Source organism: Dermacentor silvarum, chromosome 10, assembly GCF_013339745.2.
Source record: "Dermacentor silvarum isolate Dsil-2018 chromosome 10, BIME_Dsil_1.4, whole genome shotgun sequence".
In the NCBI taxonomy this organism is placed as follows: domain Eukaryota; kingdom Metazoa; phylum Arthropoda; class Arachnida; order Ixodida; family Ixodidae; genus Dermacentor; species Dermacentor silvarum.
In genome coordinates this window covers 1,663,333-1,681,631 of record NC_051163.1, presented here as the reverse complement: position 1 = coordinate 1,681,631, position 18,299 = coordinate 1,663,333, and the positions used below count along the sequence as shown (strand labels likewise).

Below are 18,299 nucleotides of genomic sequence, written 5' to 3'. Positions count from 1 at the left end.
TGGCAGAGGATAGACATCCTTGCGAGTGATCTTGTTCAGCCGGCGATAATCAACGCAAAACCTTACGGAGCCGTCCTTCTTTGTAACAAGTACGACAGGAGAAGCCCATGGACTTTTCGAAGGTTGAATTACGTCGCGCCGAAGCATGTCGTCGACTTGCTCGGTAATCACACGACGTTCGCTGGCAGAAACGCGATACGGGCGTTGTCGCAATGGTGGGTGAGAGCCAGTGTCGATGTGGTGCGTTACAGTTGAAGTCCGACCCAAGGAAGCTTGCGCCACGTCGTAAGACGAACGAAATTCTTCCAAGAGGGACAGCAGCTGGGAACGCTGCGCCGCTGTAAGGGTTCCAGCGATGGAAGAACCAAATACATCTCTGGGCAATGCGTCAGAGGTAGAAACAGCACTGAGCGTACGGTAGGGGGCGCAATTCGGGTAGTCGGGCACGTCGATAACTTGCACGTCGTCGATGGCTTCCACAGTACCAACACATTCTCCTCGGAGCAGCATGACAGGGTGTGGGCACGGGTTACAAACGAAAATTGTGCTAGTGCCCTCGATGATGTCCACGGTCGCAAACGGTAGCAACAGGCCCTTCCGTGCGAGGAAACGGTCAGACGGCGAAAGTAATGCAATGGCGTCCCAGAGGCCACTGCAGCGCATGGACACGATCATTGAGGCGTTGGGAGCAACCTGAGTGTCGGCTTCAACGATCAGTTTCCTGGAAAGCGGCGGAGCGTCAGTCTAGCAGCGGCGATAGTTCTATTTCGGCCCGTGCGCAATCGATAACCGCATTGTGGCGCGAGAGAAAATCCCAGCTGAGGATGACATCGTGAGAGCAGGAGGAAAGGATGAAGAATTCTATGGCGTAGACAACGTCCTGAATTTCTACACGAGCAGTGCAAGACGCCAAGGGTCGAATATGCTGAGCACTGGCTGTGCGAAGGGATAGTCCGGACAGGGGCGTCGTGACTTTACGAAGTAAGCGGCAAAGTGTAGCGTCCATAACACATATGGCTGCTCCTGTGTCCACGAGTGCAGACGCGCGGACACCGTCGACAAACACGTCTATCACATTTAATGGGCTGCAATGAGGACTTGTGCACTTCGACGTTGACGCAGCCCTTGCCTCTTGGACTGCGACTGTTAGTTTTCCTCATCCCGAGTGACGGGATGAGGCCGCATCGGTGATAACGAGCGCCGGCGTGGAGATGGGGAACGGCGGGTGTTCGGCGGCGGGCGGTATGTCGGTGACACACCGGAAGGTGGGTCGTAAGATGGACGGGGCGAACGGTTTGGCATGGATGATGCAACGCTGGGGCGGCTGCACACGATTACAGAAACGAGCCACGTGACCGGCGTAGCCGCAGGCAAAGCATATAGGCCGGTTGTCAGACGTACGCCACCGGTTCGCTGTGGCTGGTCCCGCCCACGTCGGAGCACGCCCTGTATGGAGCGGCTGGTGATATGACTGTATAGCGGGCTGCACTGGTGGCCTAGCCACGACGTCGGCATAAGTGAGGGGCACAGGCGCAGAGAGTGGGTGGGGCCTCGCGACGACTTCAGCGTAGCTGAGCGGTGCTGGTGCCAGAGACTGTTGGGGTGGAGCCACGACCTCGGTGTAGCTCAGTGGCACAGGCGCAGGAACATGGTGGCGTTGAATGGGCAATACGTCGGCGATTTCTTGCTCGATGGCGCGGCAGAGCGGAGACACGATAGTCGAAGCGGGCTGTGGCACATTCGGCGGCTGAGCGAAGGGCACCAAGGAGAGTTGGCGCGCTACTTCCTCCCGAATGAATGCCGTCATTTCCGCAAGCAGTGCGGTCTGGTCGAAGGTGGTAGCCAGACCAGCGATGTGTTCGTCGCGTGAGGAAGACCGACGAGTCAATGAGCGCTGCCTACGTAGCTCCTCGTAACTTTGGCATAACGTAACAATCTCTGTGACGGATTGGGGGTTCTTGGCGAGCAGCATGTTGAAATCGGCGTCCTCGATTCCCTTCATAACGTTTCTGATTTTGTCTGATTCCGACATCGTCGCGTCCACGCGCTTACACAAGTCCAGGATATCTTCGATATAGCTAGTGAAGGACTCTCCTGGCTGTTGGGCTCGTTCTCGCAAGCGGGATTCTGCTCGCACCTTGCGCGCAGCAGGACGACCAAACACAGCTATTAACGAGGTCCTGAACGCGGACCATGTAGGAATTTCCGTCTCGTGGTTGTTGTACCAGAGGCTGGCCACGCCGGCGAGGTAAAAGAGCACGTTGCTTAGTTTCGCGGCATCGTCCCATATATTGACGATGCTTACTCGCTCGTACGTGGACAGCCAGTCCTCCACGTCGTTGTCGTCTGTGCCGCTGAAAACAGGAGGATCCTTGTGGCGAGGTAGACCAGAGCACACGACGGAGGGTGTAGGAGGCGTTTGCTGGGTCGTCGGCTGAGATGCGTCCTGAGATATGGTTGAAGAGAGGGTACGGGATCGAAGCTCCAGGATGCGTTCGAGCGTAGCACTCTCCACCACTTGTAAAGGCGTTTATTGCACGCAAGCGTTAGGGCTGACCGTCCGATCAGTTCAGGGAACCGCGAGCGCGAGCGGCGTAGTCCGAGCGATGCGCTGGAGAGACTGACCCACTAGACAGCGCTGGTAAAGATGGCCCACTGCATCGTCCCTCTTCTTCACTACACTACCATTACTCTAAAGCAATAAAGCATTGCATACCCCCCTGAGCAATTGTAGTGGTGGTCTTGAACAGCTTTGCTGTACATCCACTTTCGCAGGGCCAGGATGGCCAGTCAGTTTTCTTTCTTTTAAATGCAACAAACCTCATCACATTTGGTGCAATGGTTACCGAGGAAAACAATTTCTTATTTCCCATGTATTTTGATAGGAGGCCCTGAGCTAAAGCTTCCTCTTAAGGGGAAGTTTCAGCCTATGTAATGACATGGAAAATCGGCAGTAATCTTTCTGGGCAACTACTGCACCGAATTTTATGAGTTATGCTGAATCTGGAAGAAAAAGTCAAGATGTAGTGATTTCAAAAGGCGATTTTTTTTTTTAAATTTAGGTTGTCAACTTTATTTTTACAAAAATTAAGAAAAATTGTAAAATTTCAAAAACAAAACTTGAAGTATATAACTGTGTACTTCAGCAACTAAAAGCGATATCACAGTTCTGTAAACTGCACCTAATAATACATCTAAACTAGACAAAAATGATCATACACCACCCTGCAAGAGACCACTAATTTGAGAATATATGACATTTGCAAACCCCTTCAAAAATTCTAACAAATTCACATGAGTTCTGAATTTATACATCAAACTTGTCCACTTTAAGTGCTCCAACGAATGCAGTTTATAGAAATGCAATATTTGTTTTGATGCTGAGTTACGGATTTGTAAACTTTGTGCTTCTACTTTTTTTTCTTTTCAAGTTTACCGATTTCTGGCAATTCCTGTAAAAAATTCCATGTCCTAACTTTAAATTCTATTTGCTGCAGTCACAGTAATTTAACTTTGTCTCCTAAATGCAACAGATTTAATTCAAGTTGGTTCAGCGGTTTTCTCACAAAAGCATTTCTGCGTTTTGCATTTATTTGAGTAGCCAGCATTGGAAATAGGCCCAAGCTATAAAGCTTCCTCTTAAAGAAGGCATCACGCCGGTTCTGTAGTAAACCCATAAGACAGAATGCTGACGTATACACAAGCCCACAACCACAGTGGCGCACAAATAAAGAAGAAACACACTCAAGAAAAGAAATATTCAACGGTAGCTTTGTGGGTGCCACTATCTTGGCCAGACATCTCATCTGGAATTCTGACGAGTTGTCTGACCAGATGCCTAGCGAAATAGTCCATTCATTGCCAGTCGAGCAAGTATCTGGCTGTCTTCGAGATAAGACTGATACATAAGCGCACTCGTTTCGAAGTACCGAGGTGAAGCAAGAGTCTCAGAGTGTTCTTCTTTTTATTGTGTTTGCTTTAGTTGGGCATCATGGCACACATCGTGGCGGGAATTTTTCATTCTTTAAGGTCGATACGCCACGTGTTGGAAAAAAAAAGGAAACTGAATGAAATGTCCCCAAATCCTGTGTATTGTGCAAAAAGAGCCCAGATAATGCAAAGGCATCTTTAGTAAGTCTTTGGGATGTCGGCATCAGGATATTTGTACATCCTAAGGATGCCCTAATTCTAAAAGGCTCCTGATCAGGTTCATTTGTCCGTCCCAAGCAGATACTGAGAAAATACTAGGTACATAAGGACTAGATCTACTGAACATAAATACCCAAGTTAGTGGACGAATTGATGGCCGTCGCCGTAGCACAATTGGTAGCGCAATGCACGCGTAATGCGGAGGTTGCGGGTTCGGCTCCCGCCGGCAACAAGTTATCTTTTCGTCCACTTTCATTTCCCTTTTCTTCATCATTTTCTATATTCCAATTTCAACCACACTTAATTTCCCCGATGCTTTCCCTGGCTTCATTGTCTGTTGGCTTTATGTGGTTGTGATTAACAAAATCGAGCCCCTCGGTTCCCCTTCTTCTTTCGTAGGTACATAATTAGAGGACCATTTTGGGATGATGTAAGGATGTGTTCCAAGGCACTACTGTTTGACACTATAATTATAGGGCAAATAATTATTTACAAATTGGGTTATTATATATGGATGACACAGCTTGGATATGGGGACCCATATTGTAAAGCTCAGTTTTGATTTTTGTGTGCTTTCATGTGCTCTCAAATTTCAGAAATTTGGCGTTTTTGTTTTTGGCCACCATCAAAAAGCAGTTTGGCATCAAACACGCTACCTCAGGCACAGCACCACCTACACAAGGACAATAGCATAGCCTTCGAGATTGATGTTTGCCACTTCAAGAGAGCCGTTGGTGGAAGGTGCACTTTGGACACCACGACCAATAATAATAATAATAATAATAACCTACAAATAAATGATTTTTAGTAGTGTGCCATTTGTATTTAGTTTTTGTTTATTTTCAATTTCGTTCAGGCAAGCATGTAGCTCCCAAATAAACACACCTGGAAACAATGTCCTGAGGATATCTTTCTGAGGATGTTGCTCGGATATATGTCGTCAGGCCTGCGATAAGTTCAGCAGTGGATGTTGTGTTTAAAATTCATCGCAGGCATGGTGCTGTGGACCTCCTCAGTACATCCCATAAGAATCTAGGATGTTTGCGTCTTTCCAGGATTTTTTGTGTTGTCTGGGAGGTGTCAGGACGAGTTTACTGCAGCCTCTAGCTCATTTGGATCATGTTGCTGCTCTGTACGACACTTTAGCAAATATCCATGAATCTACTTCTTTTCAAATCTCTCACACTGTTATAGTGTTTTGTGATAGCAACAGATTTTAACAAATATTACTGCTTTGCAAGACAGCAGCAGAAGTTGCCTGAAACTCCTATAGAATAACTGTGTAGCCTTCAAATAGTTAGAAATACTTTACTCCAGCTAGTCAACTGCTCTCATGCACATAGAATCATTGTACAAAATATGGCACCATCTCGATTCTCCTCTCCTGTGCAATCTCTTTTGTTGTGCTGTCAGTTTCTCACGTTACCAACTAGCCCGGTCTCAAACCTTGTTGCGGTTTCGTGTGATTTGTTGTTTTTCACGTATTCCGCAGTTAAGCGTGCATGGAAGAAGAAATAAACTTTATTGAAAGGGCCGGCAATTGGAACTTTTTCTCTTAGCACACTGCACACACTCTTGTCCTAATCTTTCTAAATGGTCTTCTTCTGATGTATTAATTTGTGAAATTGTCGGCTTGTATGCTGCTCTGTTTGCATGACTCACTGCTGCTGTGTGATCTCTCTAGTTTTTTCTGGGTAACATCAAATTAGCCGGGGATGGCGTCAGATGGCCGAGTGTCCCACGTGGATCCAGACCATGGGAGATTGTGGACAGGGGTGAATGAACTTTTTCACAAGCAGCAGCATTTATCGAGTAGGGGTGACAAGTTGGTAATAGGAGTTGACTGCCTACATTTCGGGCTACTTTGGAAAGTTGACCAGAAATGGCGCAACACAAGATCCTCAATTTTTTTTTAATGGAGGCAAATGGAAATTAAAAATTTGATTTGATAGTTGCCAACAATTACAAAAAACCTAATGTGTGTTAGGAAGCTATTACCACAGAAATTATTTTAATGCAACATAGCTTGATGTCTTGTCATTCATAACCCAGATTGGTGGCTCACAGAATGGACTGTCGGAGCTAGTTGTTGGTGGTTGCATTCTCTCTTAGAAAGTTGATTATTTACATCCTTTTTAATAACAAACATGTGTCTCTATTCACACAGGCTAAGATTTTGTGCATCATTGAGCTCCAAATCTTTATGTTAAGTTTCAAAGCATTATTTTTCAACTCAGTCGTGCATGTGCTTGCTGTTAATGTGTGTTTTGAAACACTGCGCAGCATGACATGTAGTTTTTTGGAGGATCAATTTTTATACAGGGTGTCCCAACTATCATGCACCAAGGTTTTAAAATATGCAAATGTCACATAGGTGGACAGAGCCAAGGTAATGTTGTTTGCCGTCGCTTGAAGATACTCAGATTATTTTTTGCATTCTGCCTAATTACATAATTAGTCTTAATTAATTAATCAACCTCTCAAATATAACAGTTAGATGAAAAGTCTGAATGAGAAAATTGTAGAGCAACATGAAAAACTCCCAATACAGCTTTCTGTTGCTCAATAGTACGGGCTACATAAAAGTTTTTCCGAGCGTGAAAGAAGCCCCCGAATACACGCAAAATTGCTGTGCGACTGGCCTCTCAAGCTACTTAGCGTGTACTCGTAGGTTTCTTTCATGTTTGGAAAAACACTTTCATGTAGCACGTATTGAGCAACAGAAAGCTGTATCAGGAGTTTTTCACGTTGCTCTACAATTTCACGGTGCGTGATAGTTAGTACACCCTGTGCAGTGTCTCATTGGGCTCAATCGGAGCTTCTGCATGTTAGGACTAAGGACAGATACCATAATTGTAAGCCACCACTCTATAGCCAACCATTGTAGCAGGGGCAGCAGCATTGGTTATTTGAAATGATTAGATCCTCAAAGGCATTTGTGCACTTAATTTGCTGCTTCACTCCAGGTTGTATTGTCGAAAGTTTTTATCTTTATTGTTTCACTTGTCATTTATTATATTTTTGTGTCATGTGAGCAAGACAAATAGCTGGCCTTTCAGTGGCTACAATCATAAAGGCTGCTTGTTTTGAATGACAGGTGGAAGACCAGGAGCTGGCATTGGGTCTTGAGCCGGGGCAGCCCGTTCCTGTGATCCGGAAACGTGGTCGACCGCGGAAATATCCCATCGCTGAAGGGTAGGCTTACACACACTCTATAACTGTGTGGTGGCTGAGTGGCAAAGAGCCGCCACGTTTATTATGGGAGCCAGCCAGGCTGTGGCAGACGCAGTTGTGATAGCGGAACAGCTCAGATTGCCACCATCCAGTCACGTGCTTAGCGGTCCACTGAGGTGCTCCACTGTGTGCCCAGCCTACTTCCTCGTCATTGCAGTAAACAAAGCATTAGTAAGAGTAGTGTGTTTATTAATTGGTTAGGAAGGTAAGGAATTTGATTTGTAATGAACATGTTATGACAGTAGGAGCATCGAAAGAAACAGGATCCAAACATAAATGGAGATACGAGACAAAATTACTTCATTGCAGGCCGATGCGAATGGGATTAGAGAGTCCATGGGAGAAAGGGTTTGACTTAGGGGTGCACACAATTGGTCTTGCTTGGGAGAGCGGCTGCAAACGAAGTCTTGGTTGTGGTGGGATCACAAGTAGGTTGTGTAGGGATCACAATCTGATGTTCCAGAGCACAAGGAAGATGACAGTTGTGCAGTAGGCAGCTGGGGCGGTATTCTGTGAGAGTCTACCTAGTGGACTGTCCATTTTGGCTGTTGCTGATTGGCTGCTGCTTGACGTGCAGGAAGGATACTGGCTGGCACCTTCCTGCACATCAAGCAGCAGCCAATCAGCGACAGCCGAAATGAACAGTCCACTAGGTAGACTCTTACAGAATACCGCCCCTGTTGTGAGCTTGATGCGTGATGTGTTGATGTGATATCAACACAGGCCTTTTCATTTCATGGCACTCATAGAAAAGAGCATCGCTGTACATTGCAGTCGAGGATAAGCTCACAAAAAACAGGACTGGGCTTGCTCGGTGGATGCAACTGTAATACTCTCGTCAGAATGTTCGTCAGAGTTGGGAAGAAAAGCCCAGTGGCATGCTGGGATGCGTCTGAGACGTGTTGTGGTAGCATTTGACGAGGTGCATGCAAAAAGTTTGGAGGAATTGGTGCCAATGAAACAACGGCCAACCACAGGCTCATTGTCTGCAGTGGGCAAAACGCTTCTGGTGATGAGTTTGCAGGGGGCCTATGAGGCAGCACATTGAGGGACTGTGAGGCCAGTTTCTTTGATCTTGGAGATCAAAGACACTATAAGTTCATTACGAGGAAGGTCAGATGGCAAGGGTGGCGCGGCAACTCGACTGGCACAGCGAGGATGCGCGTGGCTGGTCTCGCCACGGTGTCCCTCTATGACCTTACTTGCGAAAGCATTCATGTAACTAGATGTAAAGGCACTGCCAGCTGCTGTGGAATTCTGAGGGTTTGTACCAAAGGAAATTGGGACGAGCGTTTGCCACAATGGTGGTAAGCAAGAATATGGGCGTATCATGATCATTGTAGATATAAAGCTGGCTTAGTGAGTGTGGACTTGACGGGACTGGCTGTGGGATGCAAGGTTGTTTGTTGCCAGATTGTGGCTCCTTTAATGTTGTCATAAGCAACGCAGTGCTCACCAGATAGTGAGGAGGACCCTCCATGAATCTTTTTACTGGCCAGGTCAAGTACTGCCAACCTCTCCTCCTCACTTGCTCATCCGCACAACTTCTAAGTTTGGGTGGAAGTGACGCCATCTGCCACTGCTGTGCAGTAGAGGTGTGAGCAAGCAACAAACAGATGTTCGGGAACTGGAAATTCCAGAAGCGAACTACTGAAAGCAGAAACTCTGAAAGTGGAAATTGTGGTAGCGGAACTGATTTGATGAATCGGGGAACAGCAGTGCACATCAAAGGTTGTTGCTACTTAGCAAAAGCGGCAGTGGTGCATGGACGGAGGGGCTTTAAGGGACATGTGTGTATCTTTCGTGTGCAATAAAGATTCCCAGTTGAAAGTCAGCACGTTTTTTGTTATTGTCAAGAAGTCACACTATTATAACTTGGAGCTTTAAAAGATTTAAAAAGCAATGGTTTCAGTCTTATCCACGAATTTGTTCGAGCGAAATATAGTTTATTGCTACCCATGCAGACCGATGTAATCTCTGGTGCCTTTAATGTTACACCAGATATTCAATACACTGTGACCCGAGGCATGCAAGCAATTGCTGCGACAACTTGACCACATTCAAGTAGACACTGTGCGTGCCGTACCGTGGTGCTGTTCAGCAACAACAGGCAACGATCATCGTGGCACGAGTAGCCGGTTGGACCCGACTCGCATGCGCCATGCGCACGAGTTATCACGCGAGGAGAAAGTAGAAGACGGTTCGATGCCAGTATTAGAACGCGACTACCGGGCATACTTCACGACCGCAATGACTTTGAGTCGTGGGCCCTTGATAAATATTGTTGTTTTATTAGCCTATGTTCCTCAACATCGTTAAAATATTGTGATTTGTTTTCAAAGGCCTCATTGCCCACTGTGTTTAAAACACAGCTAACTTGATTTCATTGCAGCTGCAAGCTGCCTTGCACCTGCATGCATTTTGCTCATTCAAGATGAAGGACCAGTGAGGGATATTAAGATTTGGCAACCACACAGGGCTGGCAGAGGATGTTCTGTTCTATACAGCCTGCAACACAAAGGTGGAAGAGTTACGTACACAGGTGGAGCAAAGCTCTCACAAGAGCTTGTTTATTGAATATTTAAAGGGGCCCTGAACCACCCCTCGGGCTTGGTGAAATAACATAGTCTGCGGGTAGCATACGCTGTTGTGAACATCTCAGCCAAGTTCTGCTGTCGTACGTGGTCCGTGGAGCTCGCAAGTGGAGCGCGAAGTCACCTTTTTCTCAAACGCTCTCTTTTCAACAGAAACCATGATCCTCACTCTTTTCTGTGTGCTTTATTTCATAATAAAGCACACTCCAATACGCAGCTGCTATTGGTTGCTGCGGTCGGCTACACCGCGGCCGCCGCGGGGTGCCGCCACGAGTCCACTGGCTATGCGCACTGCGGCTCTCTGAGGACAGCCGCGTTTGGCTTACGTGGCGTAGGCACCAAATTTGAACTGCATGCCACGGTGATGTGTCGGACGTCACAGTGACGCCGTAGCCTTTGCAGTGCAAGACTTTGGAGGAGGAAGGGGAACACAACGGAGGCCGTGTTTGATTGCCAATAACTCCGCTTCTGCTGAACGCATTGAAGTACTTTTTGCGGCAAAGTGATTCTGAATTAGCCGATTTTCACTTCAAATGTCTTTCTCCAGTTCGATAAAAAGTGGTTCAGGGCCCCTTTATTCACTCCATTAGATATTTTTGAGAACAGACTCCAAACTGCTAATTTGCTTTAGCCACCTAAGATAAATAATCAGAATCTTAATTATTGTAACTTCATTAAGTACACACATAACTGGGCAAATTACTTGTTCTCTAGGGGCTGTTAATGTTTACGCTCTAATGGTCGCAATAATGTCACAGTGATTTAGATTGCTCCAATTTTTAAAATTTAGTACAGCTAAAAAAGAACACCCTACATATTTACTCAGTTTATCAGATGCTGAAAGCAAGATGTCATATTTGCTCTTATTTGCTCACTTGCCCAAGCTGAAATTGCGTCAACTAATGCACCTGCTCACTTGATCAGATGCAGTTTGGTTGGCACCCCCATAAACACTGACAGAAACAGACATAGTAAAGTTTCTTCTGTGCCTGGTAGAATTCCATAAGGTGGTGGAGAACATGGGAGCTGGCCTCAGCCTTATGCCAGTGTATCATCAAGTGGTATTGAGCGCCCTTGTTTCCTCACATGGAGCTTTGACAAGTCTGAACATCATGTGAGAAGCTGTGTGCCTGATTCCATTGCCAACCTCCTCTGCAGGCTTGACAACATGGATGATGGCCGCCGCCCTCTGAAGCAGGAAAAGATAACGGATTCGTTCAAGCAGAGAAAGCGTATTGACCGCTTCGAGGGCATGCCTGAGGAAGAAGTTGCCAAGCGGACCTTGCCCGACCATTTGGTGCCCAACCTGGACATTGTCATCGTATGTCTTTCCCTCTACTGTATAGCTGGCACAGGTTTCTGCTCAAAGTCTTAAGACTACTCAAAGAAAGCATGCCCAGTTAACCTTAATAATTTAAAGTCCTTGTATGAACAGAATATGACATTGCAAAAGGAATACCTGTGGCTGCTTGGGTCGGCTAAAATGCTTCTGTCAAGATTCATCACAAAGGACTACTACACTGAAGTAAGTAGTACAGCTAAGATGCATTAATGAAGAAAGCAGTCGCAATGCATTTTTGCTTGTGCTAATGATATAGTGGTTGCACTAAGACTGAAAATTGAAGGGATACTTAAAGGAATTATCAACTCGAGTGCAAGAGAAAAATCAGTGCCTGCAAAATGTCTTGTTTAGCTACGGGCTAACTGAACAATCTAAATGTGGGACAGGGTTGGTGGTACCACACTTAGAAGTGTGGTACTAGCTTGCTTGATTTAATCTGTCCCAATTACAACCGGTAAATTGTATAGTCACTATTGATTATAAAGAAAATTAATTACATTCTTTTTAATTGTCAAATAAAATTGAGCTTGGCCACTTTTATTGGATATAGAGGAGAGATAAAAGTTTAATGATGGAATAGGTTCGCATTAGAAGCTTGTATTTTGCTTCCTACTCCACAACTGGGGTAAAGGGTTAAGGAGAGGAAGAGGGAGAAATGAGGTGATGATGCAAAACTTGATTGGAGATCGATGCACTTGACTGCGGTCGGAAGGGGGGCACATGCCCGGTGTGCCATTCCTGGTTACAAAGATGAGCTGTCACTTGTGCTCTGCATGTAGTAGTCGGCGACGTGAGTATAGTACTTGCAGGTTTACACCTTAGATGGGCAAAAGAAAGCAGTCACGGGACAAGTGCTTGCTTTCTTTTGTCCCATCTACGATGTGTGCTTGTTAAACTGGCAAGTTAAGAATCAACTAGCCCAGCAACAGATTCTATTTAGTTATATCTCTTTAGTGAAGTTGCTTTCATAGACTATTGCCGATGACCATGAGCAAGCGATTTCGAGTATTGTGGCTGTATCAAGTTTGCTGTACAGTTGAAGCCACTTATAGCGATATTCAAATGCCAAGAAAATTCTATTGTTATAACCGATAATTGTTGTGACTGGGTTGCATGAAAAGAAACAGGGGGACTGACATCAAAACAATTTACTTTGGCAGAAAGAAATACAGTTGAACCCAATTATAAACACTTATAACGATAGCTGTTTTAAGAATATGTCAGATATAACAATGAGCAGCCGATGCACTGTCAGCTTTTGTAGTGTTTTATGGTAAAAAAGTCGCAGTTTCGCCCGAAAGGCAAATCATCGATTGTGATAGCAAATTAGTAGACAGCTATGTGATGTAAGAATAGTAGTTTTATCGGCGTATAAACTTGGAAACATTTGCTTACTAAATTAATGGTGTCAGCGCGCACAGGCAAACATGAACACATCACACTCTATGATCGCGGACACTTGCTGTCAAAACGCTGGCATGAGGAAGCACAGCAGCAGCAGCGAGCGAAGTGATCTTCATGCTGTCTATCGCTTCAACGCAAACTGAGCAATGAGAACACAGCACGCAAAAAGGTATGAGCCATCTGCAGGTCGCTTTCAACATAAGGCGTGCGTGGCCACGCAAAGTACGCAGTTGATGCCGGAGTAGAACGCCGCACGTGTATACAGTAAAACCCCAGTGATATGATCATGGCTGGTACGAATTTCGGTGTGATACGAATTCATAACATTCCGCGGCCGAAATACATTGCTCATAATATGAAAAACATAGGCTGTTACAAATATGTCGCCGCGCTGCTGTGGATCATACGAACGCGTGGGCAACAGTGGCGGCGGTGGCCGAGCCAGCGGAGCGATCGGCATAGACAAGCTGGCATAGCGGGATTTTGATGGGATCCATAGTCGCCAAGCAACTGGCTATGTCACGCGGCTGCGCAATCTCTCATTGGTCCCCACGTCGAGCGGACCGGACCACATCACAGCCTAGCTAGAGTGTACTAGAATATGGTTGAGTGGTTCGAACAGCGCTCTCCCGCTGAGGCGCTGAGTGTGAAAAAATTGTGCGAGGGCACTGCAAGCGTACTGGATTGGGGCGGAGACGTGCTCCACAGCATATTCAAAGTACTTTGCTGCCAGCGCCGAGGCCGATTGCGCATAGTACGCTCTTAAAATAGTGCTTTAGTACTTCTACTGCAAATTTATGTTTACACCATTTTGCCACACATATATATTTGAGGCATAGATTATACAACACGACGTCTAATTTTGCTGTCGTTGTCAAGCGCGTCGTCTGCTGGCAAGCGCGCGAACGCTGGTGGGCGCCCAGTTTTTCTCGCAGAACGTCTGTGCAGTACATTTTTTTTAATGTTTTAGTTGTTTTGGTGCGCCCATGACTCTTGACGGCCGGTACCAAATGTAGTTTTAGCCAGGTGAACTGCTATTTTTAACAATGCCTTCTAAAAGTAACTGGTAATGAGCGTTGTAGCTGCAACATGAAGCTACGTAAGAAAATTTCATTATTGATATTGTGTTATTTTACGCTCGCTGCTTGTTGGTGGATATTGATCAGGGACATTGATCGAAGAAAACAGTACAGTGGAATCTCGATGATACGATCACGGCTAATACGAATTTCCGGATGATACGAATTTTTCTGAGGTCCCAGACGAACCCCATTTCTTTGCAACATGCTAGAGAACGGTTGTTGCGAATAGATTTTTGACCTGCGTCGGTTGATACGAATAAACGCCGCCCCACCGACGGCCGCGAAAGAGAACAGCGCGCAGTCACGCGCGTTTTCCCTTTCTCGTTTGGTGCGGAGGCGCGGACGCGGTGCCGGACAGCGCGGAAGCCGCGACTGGGCGCGAAAAGTTTGAAGCGGTTGCGCTTTTGTTGCTTTTGTGCTTTTCCATTTGTCTCTTCACTCGCTGCGGCGGCCGCGCTTCCCCACATGCAGCAGCCGCAGCAAGCGAAGGTTCGTGCGGTCTATCGCTTCAACGGAAACTGAGCAGCGTAAGCACAGCGCATACAAAGGTCAGAGCCGTGTGGAGATCGCTTTCAAGATACGGTGCGCGCAGTAGCGCACCCAGGATCTCTGCCAGGGGGGGGTTGACAGTTTGCCAATACCGTCTAAACAGCACTAATTTCGATTTCTTCACGGGGAATTGTCAAAAAAATGGGCTTTTTGCGAGTGTGCAGACAATTGCGCGTCTTACATCTTAGTTGCAGTACTCAAATGCGTAAGGAAAGAAAAGGGGTTAAACAAAAGGGGGGGTTTAGTCGGCCTCAGGGGGGGGGTTCCAACCCCCGAATCCCCCCCCGTCGGTGCGCCACTGGGAGCGCGTGACAACACCGACAGCCGGCACAGGCGCAAATTACAAGCACGCATTTGTTGGGAGAGTAGAAGCCCCCCCCAAACTCCCTCCCTCCCGCACTACCTTCCCGCTTTGCTCCTTTCGCGTGGGGAGATTGCGTCGCCAGTTACCCTTGCGATCGGTTGCAAGATATGCATTTGGCGTCGCAGCACAGCGTCATCCCCCCGCCCTCCCTCCCTCCCATACCCCCACGGCCTTTCGCACAACAGAAGTCGCGTTTGCTCTCCGCTGTGCATTCGCTGTCCGTGAAGGCGTGCATCCCCCGCTCACTTGCACTCGCACATACGGCGCACGGTGACGACTTTATCGCCCTTGGACTTGTGCTCCACGTCTCATGCTCCTCCTCCGCTTCGCCCTCATTGATCTCCTCTCCCATCGGTGGGCGTACCTCGTGCTCGCTACCGCCCTTGTCGGCGAGATTTTCCCGCGGAGGCCGCAATTTTGTCTCACGCGGCTGCACTGTAGGCGGTATGCGTATACATGGAGTTCTATGGGAGGGTAAACGAGAGTCGGAAAAGGCCGCGTTGTAGCCAGTTCTGCACTATAAACGGTTACGTTATAAGTGGTCTATACTGTAAATGCTTTTTACGTACGTGTGCCTGAGTGAGTTCACGTCTGACTCTTTAATTTAGCTAGTTTTAATTGTGTTTCGATGATACGAATTTCGGCTAATACGAATAGTGTTTGTGACCCCGAGAGATTCGTATCATCGAGATTCCACTGTATTAGAGTGAATAAACCAGGTTTGTTAACTGCATGGCACGCATTTCTAGGTAATTAAATCAAAGGATGCATAGACATATATATTCACAATATATATGTAAGGGAAAGAATATCAAATATTCTAAATGCACTAATTGAAAAGGTGAGAACTCCTGACCGGAATAAGCGCACATGTTTGCAGTAACAAACACAGTTATTAGTGAATACTGCACATAAAACTCTCATTCGCAGGAATAATCTTCATAGCAGGCAAAAATAGCTCACACGTATATAAGGCAAAAACTCCTCACATGTGTATATATATATATATATATATATATATATATACTAATATGCAAGTGTTATTGATATACTGTACGACGCCGAATGGTCGTTTCCGTTCAAATGTAATGCGTACCAGCACTACTGAAGTCTCAAAGGTGAGTGACCGATTCAAGTGAGGACTGTTATTCTGAATGATTATGCTGCTGGAGAGTCGTGGCTGTTGCACACTTCCTGAGAGAATTAGCGCACTGGTGTTAATAAGTCCTGCTTAACAAGTTCCTAGCTGTCATTCAATATAAAGGCTGTAAATCTGCTAACTTGATTCAGGCAAAGAAAAATTTTTTTGACAGTCTCACCATGTTTGCAAGCCATTAAAACTGGGTGCGGCATGTGGTACCACACTAATCTTCTTCAATGAACGCAGCAGATCTACACATATCTCTACATGTATGCGAACTATGCCGTTCCTTTAATTGCTTCATTATTGTCGTTATGATAGTGCACCGGATAACTGAAAGCAGCCGTTTATAATATACAAACTGATGAGTTGAGCGGATATACATTTGGGAACGACATTACATTTATGTAGGAAATATAGGATAGTCGTAACATGTTTTTCTCGGAAATCAGACTCGAGAATAATTTATTTTGTTTACACCCCTAGAAAAAAGCTGCCACCTGCTTTTATTTTTAATTTAAACAAATTTTTTGGTTGTACGTGGCGAAACCACGATATGATTATGAGGCACCCGGTTTATTTTTCACCACCTGGGGTTCTTTAACGTGCATCTAAATAGAAGTGCACGAGTGTTTTTCCATTTCGTTGCCATCGAATTCCGCGACCTGGATTGAACCTAGGAGCTCCAGTTTAGCAGCGCAACGCTAGAGTGTACTAGATTGGGCGAGTGGGTCCAACGCAGGCTCCCCGCTGAGGCTTTTTTTATTGAAAAGTTGGTGGCGCCACCGTCACTTTCTCCCAAATGAGCAGCCTCGCGCGCCGGCCAGACGCTTGTCGCGTCGGAGACCCTACCGCAGTTGCATGGAGCTTTGACAGGCAGATACTCGGTGGCGGCAACACTGATATTATTCCCCACCGATCTATTGTAAATAAAATGGAAAAAGAGCGGCGGAAAGAATGCAAACGACCCAACAATGACGGTGCATCGAGCAGACGACAGCTACTCGGCCCGCGAGCTCGCCTCAGCCAATGAGTGCTGCCGAAATAACCGGAGCCAACGTTTATTGGCCGGAGATTCAGAATAAGGTGACGGAAGCGCCGCCACAATTTCAACGTTTTTTGCTTCACCCTCGGCTTGCCAAGGCATCCGCTGGACCCACTCCCCCATTCTAGTATACTCTAGCAATGCCGTATCCACTATATAGCCACTAATTAGGCTACCATGCAGGCTTTCTTTCTTTTCTTTTCTTTTCTGAAGTATCAACTGGCAAAAAAATTCCACGTACGGTTTACGGCCAAATATTAGCATATAGAATGAATAACTAAAACCGTTTTCGGCGCTCAAGGTCCGACTGCAATTAACGACCCGGTACCAATTGCTCCACATTCTGTTATGCGAGGAAGGCGGAAACTTGAATAAATGTTGCACTGCAGTTTACTCTATTTTTAATCTATAACAATGCTTCCCGTAAATCTGAGTACAAAGCGCCGGATGGGGCAGATATGCTTTACTTGTTTGAAGCGGCAAGCAGGAAGGTTACATATGTTTCTTCATCTGTGTTTCGCAAGACCTACTGATGGAAAACTATACGTGCACCAAAACACACGAGTGATACATGCTGCTTGATGAACGAGAAAAATATTTGTTCTCCAAAGGGAACCGTACAATAACATAGTAGAATGAAAGCCAACACTGCAGCCGCAATGCACATGCAATCACCAAGCGGCATTAAAAAATAAAAGAAAAGAAAGAAGAGAAAGAAAGGAATACATGTCATATGCAATCATGAACTATTTGAGCGGTCTGAACGCAAATACCAGCACGCGAAGTAGTACGAATGACCCTGCCGAGCAGTGTCGCGAGCAGTTTCCAACGGCGCAACCTTGATGCAGCCCAATCCACTTCGATCGCAGCACTGCCACAGTATTTTTCGTCGTCGGGCACCTCACTGCAAAGCATGCGCCACCCCAGCCGCTCATCCCACTCAATCGTATTCTAGTACACTCTAGCCTAGCTGATGCTTTAACCTGCGAGAAAGACGACGAAGGTTTCTGCAGCAATGATGACCACGGTAGCAGCCACGACGGTCAAAATGCTCCCTGCACTTGACGTGCTGAGGCCTTCAGTGGCATGCGAAAACAATCTTGAGATTATGCGCGTGCACTTTTACGCCTTCCAGAAGGCGATCATTGATGATTTGGGCAAGAACAAAACGCACACAGATAGTTGATACACTTTTCAAGGGACCGCGAAAAAAGGAGAAAGAAAAAGAAGTCGCAGTTTCGCCCGAAAGGCGAGGCAACGATTGCGATAGCAAATTAGTAGACAGCTGTACGAAGTAAGGATAGTAGTTTTATTGGCTGCATAAACTTGTAAACCTTTGCTTACTAACCAAATTAACATGCACGGTGTCACGCGCGCAAATGTAAACACGAACTC

The 18,299-nt window shown here is 46.3% G+C and overlaps 1 protein-coding gene across 2 annotated transcripts in view; it reads left to right on the top strand.

The window, feature by feature from the left end:
• The window catches only part of LOC119431365 (uncharacterized), a 233,188-nt gene that overhangs the window by 141,809 nt on the left and 73,080 nt on the right, over window positions 1–18,299 (top strand). For both annotated transcript variants that reach the window (XM_049657258.1, XM_049657257.1), the window contains exons 5-6: window positions 7,247–7,344; window positions 11,136–11,298. In XM_049657258.1, the coding sequence (XP_049513215.1) occupies window positions 7,247–7,344; window positions 11,136–11,298 (261 nt within the window). The remainder of the gene's footprint in view (window positions 1–7,246; window positions 7,345–11,135; window positions 11,299–18,299) is intronic.